Here is a 14,534-nt window from a genome sequence, read left to right as displayed (position 1 = left end):
CAGGCTTACACCTGAGCCATCCCACTCTAAAACTGTCTGGATCTGTCAGTTTTACTCTAGCCGGGCCCGGTGAGCCGTGAAGCAGACCAGAGACCGTATCGGTAGATTGTCGGGATAGCGGCCGCTGCTGGGCGCTCGAGATCGGAACCGGCCCCCGCTGCCGGTCACTGCCGGGGGCCGCGGTGTCCGCAGCCGAGCGTGTAATAGCCGGTCAGTTCGGCCGTCAGCCACCTCACAGACAAAAACACAGACAATTAGATAGATAGCCCGACTGATTTAAACACTGGTAGCAAGACTGGGTTTTAATAGCATGTCATTAAACGTTAACTATCAACAACCAATGAAGCAAAAAATAAAATGAATTCAGGCTGAGATAACTATATCCCCCATGCACCAATATCAAAACTCACAAACCCCTACCATAGAGCTCGCCCATACGCTCCTAACATCGCTCGATCACGCTTGACCCGCAAGCGGCGAAGACGCACGCCCTATAGGAGGAAGGTCTGCGGATTTTCCGAATCCCCCGGACTGTGAACACACACTGTGCGTGGTCTACTGTGCGCCCGCGGGCATCGTGATACGTGAGCGGCCTCTGACGCAGCTTCTGCAGCCCAGGGCGCAGTTATTGTAAACCCTCAGCCCTGTCGGATGAAGGAGGGAGCTGCAGACGGCTGGAGCTGCTGGCGCAGCTGGTATAGACTGCTCAGTTTGTCCAGTTAAGTTCTCCAGTTGTCCAGTTGAGCTATCTTGGGGGACGGTGGCCGTATAGAGTGCGAACGGAAAATGAGAGGTGTTTGCTTTTCATTTGCAAAAGAACTTTGGAAGGAAACCTACCGTGAAAAAGTTTAATTAAGGAAATTGTTGGCCGTCACTTCACGCAAAAGAGCAGCCAAACATTTTATGATTTCGGGGAGATAAAGACAGCGTATTCAAAAGATAAATCCAGCGTCATTTCACTCCAGAGTAATAAAAGTGTTCTGGGACAGTGCAATGTCAGCAATTATGGAGCCAGCAGAGGCGTTTAATTATCCCCATATCTACATCATCTTGACATTTAAGCCTGCACCTGATGCGGCAATGAAACGGCGACCTCTACAGGCAAAGGTCAGGCAAACACCTCCGTGCTACACTCAGCGCCCAGATGCCTTATTATTGTGCCACCATAACTCAGCTGTTTGTGATTCCCCAGGAGAAAATGACAAAGAACGTGGTTCGTTAATCAGAATAATAAACCAACCCGTAATCCCACAATAAGGATAGCCAGCTACGATAGCAGAAACAAGCAACCAACTGATTGGAATCAACGCTAGAGCCCCAGGTTCCAAGGTGGTTATCGTGTGCGATGTTCACTCATTCATTCGTTCGTTCGTTCATTCCTTTGTTCGTTCGTTCGTTCGTTCGTTCGTTCGTTCGTTCATTCGTTCCCTCGCTCCTTCTTTGTTTGTTCCCGCGCCCACCATTTCGTTGTTTCGCTCTCATCTCACACACTGTAATGTGTGGAGCCGGGGGCGCTGATATGAAAACCAATACACGGAAATCAGCAGCTCATCTCCATGAAGAGTGATTAGACTGCCGTGGGGTTTTAAGCCGAGGAGGGCGGAAGGCGGGAGGCAGGAGGTTAGAGTTGGACAAGCAGAGGCGGGAGGTGGATAGGTACATAACGAAAAACGGAAACGGGAAGCCGACAAATAGTTGTGGAAGTCGCCGTAAATACATCGTTCCACCTCGACCTGCTCGACGTTGCATCAGTCCTGGGTCACCAATGTTCGTCACAGCCCAGTCGGCTGACGCAGTCGGCCCAGTTAGTCTACCAAGTTAGTTTACCCAAACCACGTCCCAGCTCGTCCTGTCAGCTCAATCAGACCAACCCTGACTGTATATGCACGACCAGCGCGACGTAAGCGCTGTTTACAGCTAAGGCACGGCCGTGCGTACGGTGCAAATTAGAACAGCAGCTACGTGAGACCAATCCGAGCTGTCGCTTCAGAGCCCGTTTGCAGACCGTGCTACTGACTGACCTGACACGCGACGACCGTAACCATGGCAACCGCAGGGCCCGCCTGACGCAATGTGGGTTGGTCAATGGTCATCACTGGCTTTGTCACTCCGGGTCAGAATGCTGTCAGTGTAACAGTGGCGCCAACCATTGAAAGAAAGTCTTACCAACGATACAGAACAATAGCGACGATAAAGAATGGTGCGTTGCACATATGCGAAGGCAACAATGGCACGCCATGCATAGAGAAGGTCACCACGCAGGTTATCAAAGGCCAGTCAGGTCGGGCGACAAGAATGGCGCAGTTTGTGCCATAGCAAACATTGTTACAATGACACACAGGGCTGGTATTAATGGAGAGATTATCGGCACGGTCATCTTATTGCCAGGTTTACTGTTGGTGGCGCTTTGACACGTGGTGCACAATAGCGTAACGAGCAACGATATCGGGTTACACCCTTCGGCATTTGTAACTGCGATAAAGCAGCTACTGAAAGTGCTAAGATGCAGTTGTCACAGTCTATACCACTAGATGGTATCAAAACCAACGTTCTAATTGTTATCAAACACCATCTTATTGTGAATACGCGATCCAAACTTGGCTAATGTGAGTGTCGCATCTGTACCTTGATAGCCATCGGTAACATAACGTGGGCCAGCTATAAAGCAAGCAGCAAGGTTACGTCTATCACGAAACCGACAGGTGCAAGCTCAATTTCATACACACGTATACGACACAATCACTCAAACCCAACCCTGTCGTAAAATCACTTTCCGTGAAGGTCCCTCAATAAAAAAGCAGCGATCATCAAAGAAACATTGCAAGAGCGCTAAACACCTCTGCACTCCCCTCCCGTCCCCACTAAGAGGCGAGCGTCATCCCACACTTTACCATGTCCTCCTGGGTCACATTTTACCATCACCGTGCCCGCCTGCCGAAACCTTCTGAAGACGATCGTACGTCGGAGCGCACTTAGGTCGCATATGAGACCCTCCCAAGTGGCGACGGTGCACATACTGATCTCTGCGAGCAGCGTGGCGCAGAGGTGTGGGACGGGTGGTATTTACTGCCGAAAACACGCATCCTGTGACCAGAGTGCGTGCCTGTGCGTAACGCCGAGCCAGGGTGGGTGGGCAGATAAATATGAAGAGAATATACCGCAGGATTTGGTAGCCGAATGTTGTTTGGTGCCGCCGCTGAGGTCGGGCGGGGCTACGGCACAACGTTACGAATAAAAGTCGACGCTCTCGCCCACTTATTACATCACATCATTTAAAAGCTTTCCAGGCTGCCAGCCGTCGAGTTGGGGCTGACATACGACCAGGCAATGCATCACTTGCCGCCTAACGTTCCGACGTGTCACCGACCGACTGAAAACCGCCTCCACCGCCGAATATGAGCGGCGCATTCAGCGGCACCGGGCGCCCTCAGAGGCGCCGCCATCAGTCAGCCGAACGGCGTCAGCTCCATTCGATTACCGGCCTTACAGGTCGGTGGCCCGTGCACCGTAATCGCTCAGTGACCGCTGCCTCGAAACGGCCAAACGTGGGGCACAGTCACCATGCAGGCCCGAACCGTCACATAGGCTGAAGTGGTCTTGTGAAAACCGAGGTACGAGACTGAAAGCCCTGGCTTTGACGGCACTCAAAGTTAATTGCCTGCGAAATGGAAACAGCTCTCAAGAAATGAAAAGGAGCGGTGCAATATTAGTCTGCGTGGATTTCCGGGAATGCTGATTTCCGACCAGCAATTTTTAATGAGTTTGATTCATAGATTATGTGTTGAGTTTCAAATATCAGCAACACAAACAGGCTTCCTTTCCATCAATAAGCGCTGACTAGCCTTTCACAGTTCAATTTCGGGCTCACTGTCAGCGGCACACACCAGTTTGCGGCAAAATCAGCTGTAGCAGCTCGACAATCAGCTGACCGACCGGCCAGTCAGCTGAGCGGTCTCGACGGCATACCTCACCACGTGAATGACCTCGGTACTGCACCGCTGCCGCCGGACCCGGGGGGCGGCGGGTGAGAGGCGCCGGCTGCGGAGGCCGGAGCTGTGTGTGTGAGCGCGTGTGGGCGACAGGCCGCCCGTCCGAGACACACACAGCAGCCTTCTCGGCCGGCCCGCTGCGTTCAGCCCCCGTGCGCCCCGCCCTGGGCCGCCCCCGCACCTGTCCCGTCCCGCCGAGACCCACATCTCGAGCCGGTGGCAGGGGGCCACTTTCTCGCCTGTTTGGCTCCCCGAATGGTCGTCTGATTTAAATGAGCGTCGGCCGACGCGTCCGACACCCACTGCCGGCCGTGTTTACGTTCGACGGTCACCTCTCACTGACAGGTGGACCAGCGGCGCCCCGGGGGTACTCCCAGCAAATGGCCGAGAGTAGGACCGTGGCCTCGGGGTACCCCTCACGGGACAGGGACGGATCGGTGCTATACGGCGCCGGCCGATCGGGATCTGAGACAGCTCTTATTGGTGATTTATCCTCGTTTAGGAACGAAGATGCCTCGAACTATGAGATGCCGAATAAATGTTGCATTTTCTATCGTTATTTAGGTAATCTGAGTGTTTAATTGCAAGGAAAATGATACACTAAATTTATTTATTCAAAAAGAACTGTGAATGGTCTTCTGAACACACGACAGATAACATAACTTTAACCCTCGCCGGCCGAGGGGGGGCGGGTGCCGCCCCCCCCATAGGGTTTTTTCGCGATAGCTCCGAACACGCCGGCGATAGAGAGCTGAAACTTGGCATACCTGACCTTTGATCCAAGCCGCATCTTTTGACACCAACCGCATTTTTGGGTCAGGTCAGGTCACTGACCTATGACGTCATAAGTGAACCTCTGCACGGTCTTCAGATGTCGCAACTTCGCAACGCCCTCACTGCCAGAGGAGATGTCACAGGGAAATGAAACTTGCAGGATCCATTATGAGTCTCACAACTTGTATATCTCGGATTTTTCCTAAAGGTCATATGAGGTCAGGTCATTTTCGTGACCTCACCATTATAAGTCAATGGGGAAAAATCCAAACTGCTATTCTGGCGCCGGGAACGATCTCCAACTATCTCAAGCACACAGAATCGTGATTTGATGCACTCCTTGCAAGGTTAGATGCGTCACTTTTGCAATGTTGACCTTGCGTGACGTCATTTATGACGTCATCAAGGTCATATTAGTTTTTCGTCAATAACTCTTGATCAAATTGAGCTAGCGAGCCGGGAAGGCCACCAATGGGCTCAGGAAGACCTACCGAATCGAATGATATGCGACATGACCCCTTTCGACCAACTTCGTGACCTTAGGGTGCTGACCTGACCTTGACCTGAGGTCAACACCCCAAGTTGACCTGACCCGAACAAAAAGTATATCATTCGACGCGCCTGAGCGAGCCGAACACGATGCTGCCAAAATCGCGGCTCTGCGGCCATTTTCCGCGAAGTTATTCACCAAAAACTGAACCGTACCTTTGGGCACTTGACCTGACCTCAGAGGTCACCGGTTGACCTAGGACCTTAAAATCGGGTACCAATCTCTGCGTCTCGTAACGGCGCACACGCTCGTTTTTTCCGCGACGCGCTAGCTCCACCAGGGGCGAAACGGCGAGGGGGGGTCGTACCCGCCCCCCCCCCCCTCGGCCGGGGCGTATGTAGAAAACCAATAGGTCCGGCGAGGGTTAATGTAGTGGTATTTACCGCTTTGAAATCCACATTGCATATGAAAACACGTGAACTCTGCGTGAAGTTACGTAAGCGTTGAATTAAAACGGTTCTTGAAAAATATATTATAAAAGTATATCATCCTTGCTGGCTGGTTCAGACAGCGTTTTACGTCAGACTGAGCAGACGGGAAAGGCCGGAGCAATGTCTCAGTCTCCGCAGAAACTTTCCGCTTTACGGTGTCTCGTGCCAAAGTTGACCTCTCGGCGGCAGCAGGCCGCTCGTGCGGTAGAGCACAGGTCCCCACGTCTCCGACACAACGGAGTGGTCGTGACAGCCGTCACCGACAGAATATTAATCCCCGCCGCAGCGAGACGGGCTCCGAGAGCCCAGCCATCCCGGCGCCGGATTCCAGTTCACGGAGTGTCGGCCCTCTGATCGTGATTGGAGCCGATCGGAGGCGGGTGCGTTACCGAACTTCACACGCCGCCGAGCCGCCCGTCCGATACCGGCACCGGCGTTCCCACGGGTCCACCGGACCTATTTCGGCGAGCGGTAAATCCGCGGCTCCGTCACAGCCAATCTGTCAGGCCGTCACAATGCCGCGGCGCCCCGTCAGCGGCGCCATCCGTCACCGACGTGACAGAGCCGTCACGGCGCCGCGCGGCCGGCCCGTGACGGGACGCCACCGGCACGGTCACGCCACCGTGACGTCATTAGGGGCGCCGTGACGTCACCGAGGACACGACAGGGACCCATCAGTCACCTGTTCAGGCGTCTATTCAGCATCAATATTAATCAACGCCTGTATAGAAAAGCCAGCGGCAAACAGGCAACAGCGGCGACAATAATGACAAAATGATATTGACGCGGTCGGGTAACGATATTTTTCTCGTCAAATAGCATCAACTGCATCAACCTACAAAAAAAAACGAACAAGCGGCATTTTGATTTTTAGTTGCCCTTTCAGCTATGAAAATCCGACCTAGAGGACCAAAGTTCCTAGATCCCTGTGGCGTCAATCGGGCCGAAAAGCGTTACCTCCCGCGCCCATAACTCCACCAGTCACCGTCGGCACGATTCCATTGTGTCAATGATGACTGGCCGGCCGAATCTGGGGCGCGCGGTCGGGCCATCGGCGGCCATGTCAGCCGTGACGGCGCTATTCGAGCTGTCACGACTCGCACATCACGACTTACAACTCACCGACTCACGTGTCACGACTCACGAGCTACGACTCACCAGGTAAGACTCACGCCGCTCAACTGACGATTGACAGTTCTGACTCACGACTCTGGAGTAGATTCACGACTCACGGTTCATATGACATGTCCACGAATGATATGCCACCCAAACACAGCAATAATGAACGGTCTTAGAACTCACAACTCCTAGCCCACGACTCAAGATTCAAGACCCCACGCCCAGTCAAACATACTGCATCAGGACGGACCAGTGATAGCCTACTGAATAAAACCATCCCTGCATCCATCCAGACACGATTCTTGAGGCGGAGCCTTGACAACTTGTATCATTGAGCCCATCATCTGTGTTCAGAGAGCTGACCAGACTGAATCGGTATGCTTCACCACGCAATTGAACTACAGCAAGAAGCCCAAACTTCACAAAGCAGGTTACAAATGACGCTTTGGGACACCGTTTCGGACCAATTTGGATGACGCGACAGACAGGCTGGTTCCATTCTCACCAAGTAACGCGGTCGATGGTGACGACCCCGCGGTTCCGGCCCCTATCATGACCAGCACGTGACCTTCCCGCGACCCGGGGGCGACATCCGATTGACCCGCACACTGACCCGCACAGACCTCCCGGGCAGGTCGGCCGCCACCACCGCAGTCGCCGGAAGAGAGCTCTTTCCGGTACATCCGGCAACGAGAACTCAGACAGTGTCGAAGGCACCGCTGGCAGCTCGGCAACGGTGGTCGGCATTTCAGTCAAAGGCTAGACGTTAAAAATAAAAAAGTTGTGGGAATGATGCTGATAAAAAATAAACTGAAGACGAGAAGGCGAAAGCTAAACTAGCACAAGTGCAAAATACATTCGTACGCATTTCAGATTAACAGCGTTAATAGCGAAGCTTGAAGCTACAATCGACTCAAGATTTATAAGACGGACGCCTGAAATCTGATTACGGGTCTTTACTGCAGACTGCTGTCATCAGCATTGGCTGTGCATAATGGTAAATCGATACGGACTAAGCGACAGCGCTGTTAGCTGCCGGTGGAAGTTCATTAATGGAGACCAGCTATATAGGGAGACGCGTTGACATTCTGGCGGTCAATACGCATACGAGGTAGACTGATGCTCTTCTCGTTACTTCAGGTGAATAAGTCAAGAGCATGGTTCATGTTCTCAAGCAAATATGCAGAGAAATATGTAGAATGATGAAGAGTGAGCCCAGCAGAATGCATTAGCGGTCGGATAGGTATCAAAATAAAAGGCGAGCCGTAGCTTTCAGAGCATCTTAAAGCTTTCGACAATGCCGGTCCCCAGGATATTTTCATTGAACACCTTAACTCAGCCAAATGTAAATACATCCTAAGGTCAATGGGTGTTGGGTGTTTTAGAGATCACTTTCCACGTGCATAGCTAACCGCTTCCCGCCCCCCATCAGTCAGTTCCCGGCACTGACGCCCACGACGGGGACCGGCGAGACTATCCACATTACCCACAGCCCACGCCGGGTCGGCGGTCCGCCCCTCCGGACCGAGTCAGAGGCGGACTCGTAAACATTGCATCAATCACGGCGGCCCCACGGGCCCAGCACGGCGCCACGCTGGCTCGCCGAGCGGCGCAGCAGCCGCTGGGCTCTGACTGCACCACAAGCATCCAAATGGCAACGACAAAGACAGCGACGACATCCCGCCGAGCTGCGAGTGTGGTGCCCTCGCCACATGCTTCTTTGATGTTCGAATGAACATTTCGAATCCTCATATTGCCAGGAAGCCAGAAATGGCAGTTCGGGTAGGTCATCCTCTCGAGAAACCACCGTCTAGACTGGCGATATCTCGGTTTTATATCAGCTAATTATGCATGACTGAGGTGGGCAGTTTCGCTCGATCGGTATCTATTAACCCGTGACCGAGCCGGGTGCGGTTAGAGTCGGGGTCACCGGTCGTCGGGGACGGGGAGACGGGGCGCTATCGCTCCAAACCGCACCACTTTCACCACCGCTTCTGTGGCGCCGGATCGAAATAACGCGACTGGACGGCACAGGTCAGGACCTTGGATGTCGGCCCCCTGAGAGGCACTGCTTGATCTGAACCTATCGTTGTCGCTTTGTCGGCCGCCCAAAGTGACTGAGACCCCCGGGGATCGACAGCTCACGGTAGGTAGTCAGTTCAGAAAGATATCTTCTGTCGATTATTCCACCCTGCTGCAGTTTACTCACGTCTCTGGTAGTCCCAGCGCAGACAAGGAAGTCGGTAAACCGAATACTTCCCCTCAGATGCAGGGACAACATCAAAGGAGCTGGATGGACACCCCCATGAATAACATTACGAACAAAGCACTTTATGGCAGACGTGCTGTGCAGCTAAACAGATGAGCACTTACGCAAAAATTTGTCCGCCTCAAAGGTTTCTAAGCAGTTACGTTTCCAAGTTAGGTTGGACAGATGCCGTTGCAAACTGATTGACGAAATACCATAGATCCAGCATGGCATACGTGATATCAGTGTGGCTTGTCGCACAAATAATGTACCGTTAACACCAACTGGGTTTCTGTACCGTTATGTTACACCCTTTCTGATGAATATTACATATGAAATATTGATAACTTCTGAAGAAAGTGTGTAAAATGTGAAACTGAATTCATTACTACCTCGGCACATTACCTAACCTCAGCCATTAAAGTAGCATCCGGTGCTTATTTCACTCAGCCATCCGGTTAAACGTGTCTGTCACCTCGCTTAATAGCCGTGTTTTGACCGGCCGAGCCTCGCAGCCTAAAAACGAGCCTGTCCAGGCGCGCCCCACACGTCCACCCCCACAGTCCACCAGCTCCGCCGGCGCTGCCGCTGAGCTGTGGTCGCTGCGCGCTGGGACAGGCCGGTGCTGAGGGAGGGAGGGGAGGGGGCAGCTCGAGGTCGGCCCACTCCGCTAGGTATACCGGCGCGTCAGGTAGGCTGATCGGACCCGGGGCCAGCGAGACCAGGCCCGGGACGAGCAGCGCCGCTGGCAAGGCCGCCCGGCCGGCCTACCTACCCGCCCGCCTGCCTCCCTACTTCCCTCCCTCCTTCCCTGTTTCCCGGCCCTCCCTTCTTCCCGACTCGGTCGAAAGTGGCAGGCTCGGCTCGCCGGTCCATACCGAGCTGTATAGGAGAATACGAGTAGAAGGCTGGCATGCACAGGCCGTGACAGGTGGGAGCCCAGAGGCCCCCGCGTCTGGTCTATCAGCGCCATGAGACCGCTGCCCAACTATCGGGCAGTGTCAGTCTGCTGAGCGGCTCTGTTGACTGCTGCTGGCTTGCCGCTCAAAACGTGTCAACTGGGCAAGGCTTCATTGGTGTCTTACATCGCTTTTAAGCGCCCTAGTAACTCACCAAAATCCAACGCTTTAGCTCGGTAATATCGATTTCAATTTTGTATAAAACTGTATTATCTTCCCTCCACATTATGATAGGTGGAACGGTAGACGAGGTCTCAGTCCCAGTCACGGTCCAATCCCAATCCAGTCCCGACTAGACACGTGACCCGTTCAGTCCGACCTCGAGCCGACCCCGTCACCGAGCTGCCGCCGTGACTGGTCTGAAACGAGCCATCGAACCCACCCGACCGGTCACCGTCGCCAATATGGGTCACAGGGGTCAGCCTGCAGTCTGCACCAGCGGATTAGCAATGTTTGTTCGTGATCATTAGCATATCCAAAACAGTTACACGGATATTGGCCATGATCAAATCGTGAGCAGCGTGCAGCTGAAAGGCGAGCTGCGGCGTTGGTTATCGTGATGCAATGCTCGTGTTGCATTGCTATGCTGATGGGCAATGGCAAAAAGGCGATCGTGTGCACACTTGAGTCGGTTGGTGGTCAACGTATGCCAGTCATTGTGGCAGAAAGACCAGCAGGTGGGGATTATGATTCCAATGGATCGAAATGTGCTGCCGAAACAGGGACAAGGTGAATTAGTGGCAATGTTGTGCTACACTCATTAGATGCTCGACATTCCTTGTAAACCGTGACAATCGCTGAAAAAACAGACTAAAATTGAGATTAGGCAAAATGTAAGAAATCAGAGTGCATATCGCTAGAGAACCAGTGTCCTCGTGCCACCTAATAAATTACTTCCACAAATTTACCTATACGAATCAACGCAACAGTAGAGCGAAACAAAGGAATCGACCATAACAAAGACGCAACCGTTTGTTCTCGCACTGCTACGAAAAAAAAAAAACGACGCCTTAACTGAAAAGACGCATTAGCACCAGCAATGTCGCACAACAGTGTATCACAGCTATACCAACCGCTCTGAATAGGCGCTACCTGCCGCCATTGACACGCCGGTTATAAACGACAGGGCACACGTCGTTAGTAGCCGCCGCTGCCTGGGGCACTGTCCACGGTCCAGAGACGCTGTTAGCCCCGTCACCGGGCGGCACGGCACCCGCCACGTGACCCGACGCGAGGGCCATCTGTCAGGTCGTGTTTCATATCATTCTGACGTGACATATGACACAAGACAGACGAGCCATCAGTCAGGGCCGACTGAGGTCGAGGAGAGGTCACGGAAAAGTTGTGGTGAGGTCAGAGGGAGGACAGGACGAGGTCAGAGCGAGGTCAAATTTTCTGGCTGAAGTGCGAGACAGTTCCCACCGGTCCCGGCCTACAAAATATTGGGGCTTCGACTAACGACAGCTTCGTTGTCTCGGTCTTCAATGGCGCTGTTCTATACGAACAAATTTGTCTCGGTCTTCGCTGACTAAAACGAAACGCAGCTAGTTGGTTTGCCCGCACACGCAGACAGTTTCGGACGCAGGAAGCAGCGTCTCCACAATGCGGAAACGGGTCGCCTAACGAACGAGTCCGCCGGCGTCTCGTTCCACCCAGCCGAGGTAGTCGGCGGAAGGAACCAATCCGACCCCGCCCGCTCCAAAAACGTCCGGGTCATTGTGGAGAACGGTCACGTACCGCGGAACTGGACAAAGACAGAGCCACTCATCGGAAGGACATTGGTAAAAACCGGTCACCCTTTCAGACAATTAGCTGCGAGCACGGCCTCGTCAGCGCTAAAAACGCCGCACAATCACGCAGCATTTCTCGGAGGCGGTGTCGCTAAAAACAAGGCACGATGAGCCGATATTTCGTGGGACCTTCCGCGACCCTGTCCCGTCCGTTGACCCTGGTATGTCTCGGTCCTCGTCTGCCCATTGTCTCTGGTAAGTCAGTCCCACGCTCGGTTCCGGAGACGCCCTACACACAGTAACGCGCACTAACAAGCCCCTTACCTCTGCTGGTCAGAAACTGGCTGCCGTGGAAGTTGATGCTGCTCGGGGCGGCGCCCTGAAGGTAAGCCACCGGCGGCGGTTCGCCGGCCCACGTCCTGCCCAGCAGGCCGCGCGCCACACCGTTCCTCACGATCGGGAACGTCAGACTCTGCTGCTGCGGGATCACCGGAAGAGACAGCTTCCGGTGGCGGCGCTCGCGCGGCGGCGCCGAGCCGCAGCTTGCGCTCAGGCTGACCCGGCCCGGCGGCCGGCCCGGGCTGCGGCCGGGGCTGCGCGCGCGCCGGTCAGGGCGCGGTGTGCGCTGACCGAGAGCTGAGAGGGTCAGCCCCTCAGGCACCCGCGGCGGCCGGCTCAGAGATAGAGGCGAGTTCACATACACACCGTGCTCCGGCAGCGTCAGAGACGAGGCCGGGCGGGACTGAGACAGCAGCTTGGCAGACATGCTGACCAATCGCGAGGTAGTTTCTCCTGAACCTTTGTCACTTCTCTGGCACTGATCTATCACCGAGGGCGCTTTCCAAAGTTCCCGTAGGTCAGCTGCAGCACTCTCTGCAAGAGAACGCCCCTCACACACCCCGCACTGGCTGACCCGGCGCAACGTCACAGGTCAGTGGCCGCGTCACAGTCCACCGAGCACCGTGCGCCGGTCCCGGGGCGGCTCGGATGGCAGCCGGCGCCGGTCGCGCGGTGCGCCGGCCAATTCTCACACCGGCCGCACGCGCTACGGCGCGGCCCCGATCGAGCTCCGCGGTCCGCGGCGAGCGCTAATGGCGTACAGCGCCGACCGATGCTTGGCGAGAGTCGCGAAACGAAAAGTTGATCACTCACTGATACTTCACTCGCGAACGACGTACTTCGGCTTTACAGCCACCAGACGAAAACTTTTAGCCACGCACCACTCTGGATCCAAAAATATCACGCTCTAAAAATATCGTCACCTTTATTTTCGTTCCTTTCTGATATGCACTCCACAAAACTGCCACCTCTCGCGGTCCCAGGTCTCTCTCAGCACTATCTCCAATCACCTCTGCGAGCTTCCAATCGCTCCTCGGAGAGTGTGAAGGGCGCGCGCGGTCTCGGGGCGGCCAGAGACGGACGGTCGCGTCGTCTGTGCGCCGGCTGCGCTCCCGTAAATCGTCTCCCGCGGCGGCTCCGCTGTCATTGAGCCGTTTGGGCCGCCCTTACGACACGCCGACCGCCAAAAAAGTGGCCGGGTCGCACCGGTGCACCGTGGTAAACGGTCGGCGCGGCGGCGGCCGGGCGGCGCACAGCTGAAAAACGGCGCGTCCCCGCCTCCGGCGTGGTGCTGTTCCTCAGGGTACGGCCCCCGGGGACGGCTAACGTCCGACCAGCAGCCGTGTGGTGGGTGAGAACGTCCTCACGCTCCTCACGATCTGAAGGCTGAGCCAGTAGCGCGTCCGATCACTAATTCCACCACGCTCGGCTCTACGCTCGGGCTCCACACACCTCCCCGTTCACCACAGCACCGCGTTCTCACTTTGCGCCGCTCCTGGCAGGTCCGGGCCGCGCTCCCGGTCCTCTCCTGCGGAGACCGGCGCCGCCTCCGCCGCGGCCGTGATTAGAGCACTAAACTGAGCTCAGCTGCGGCCGGCGGGCCCGCTACTCGCGCGGCGGCGGCCGCTCGCCGTGGTGCGCAGGCGCACTGGGACCGTCTCGCGCCGGTCGCGGTCACAGCTCCGCCGCAAAAAGAGCCGCCGGACGGATCCCAACACAATGGTCGCTACTTAGTGACTGGTGTTGTGAGACCGACAACCAATGAGTGATGGCGTCATCCGAGGCTGCAGCGTCTTGATTCGCCACAGGTTTGATACAAAAAGTGGGTCAGAGCCCGAAACGACGGGGGAAACCAAACCGAGAGCCTGTCGCGTTTGGCCCCGCCAGATAGTCATCTAGTGCGGCGTGGTATTCATCATGTTTTGTACGAATGACATTCGCAGTGTCAATGAAAAACATGGCTGTTGTCTCGCTGAACGATCCGCGCATTGTTTGAATCGCAACTTTAGTGTGCGGAAGTCATAAGGAAGTGCAGCTGATTGCTCATTGTTCAATTATTTCTTGTGAACGATGCAGACCTTGGCTGATTGACCCATTGACTGTGCACAGAAAAAAAGAGAGCAAAAACGAGTTCCTTTGTCAACGAGCTGCTGTCATCATCAACCATCAGAAGAGGACGCAATTCGGCTATGCAACTCGCCGCCCTTTCAGGAAGTGAATGGTTGAAAGAGCGACGAGCGTTTAAAACCAGCCAGTTACTACAAATTTGACTAATTTAATTGAGTTCAATCAATTTAATGGAATAACCTTCTGTTCAAAATTCTAAAAATTGCCAAAAGTTACCAAAAACACTTGAAAGTAACTTAAGTAACTTAAAGTAACTTTTGGCAATTTT

The 14,534-nt window shown here is 54.5% G+C and overlaps 1 protein-coding gene across 4 annotated transcripts in view; it reads right to left on the bottom strand.

The window, feature by feature from the left end:
- Positions 1–14,534, bottom strand: part of LOC122388267 (pleckstrin homology domain-containing family G member 5-like) — a 227,965-nt gene that overhangs the window by 99,451 nt on the left and 113,980 nt on the right. The window contains exon 1 of one of the 4 annotated variants that reach the window (XM_043379186.1): positions 12,125–13,713. The exons of 2 other annotated variants lie outside the window; for them this stretch is intronic. In XM_043379186.1, the coding sequence (XP_043235121.1) occupies positions 12,125–12,566 (442 nt within the window). In that variant the 5' untranslated portion in view covers positions 12,567–13,713. Of the gene's footprint in view, positions 1–12,124; positions 13,714–14,534 lie in introns of those variants that run through there. One more of the 4 variants, XM_043379185.1, reaches the window with a different exon arrangement.

The sequence above is a fragment of the Amphibalanus amphitrite genome, unplaced genomic scaffold (genome assembly GCF_019059575.1).
Source record: "Amphibalanus amphitrite isolate SeventyFive unplaced genomic scaffold, NRLGWU_Aamphi_draft 000315F_arrow, whole genome shotgun sequence".
Taxonomy (NCBI): domain Eukaryota; kingdom Metazoa; phylum Arthropoda; class Thecostraca; order Balanomorpha; family Balanidae; genus Amphibalanus; species Amphibalanus amphitrite.
This window is presented reverse-complemented; position numbering and strand designations above follow the sequence as displayed.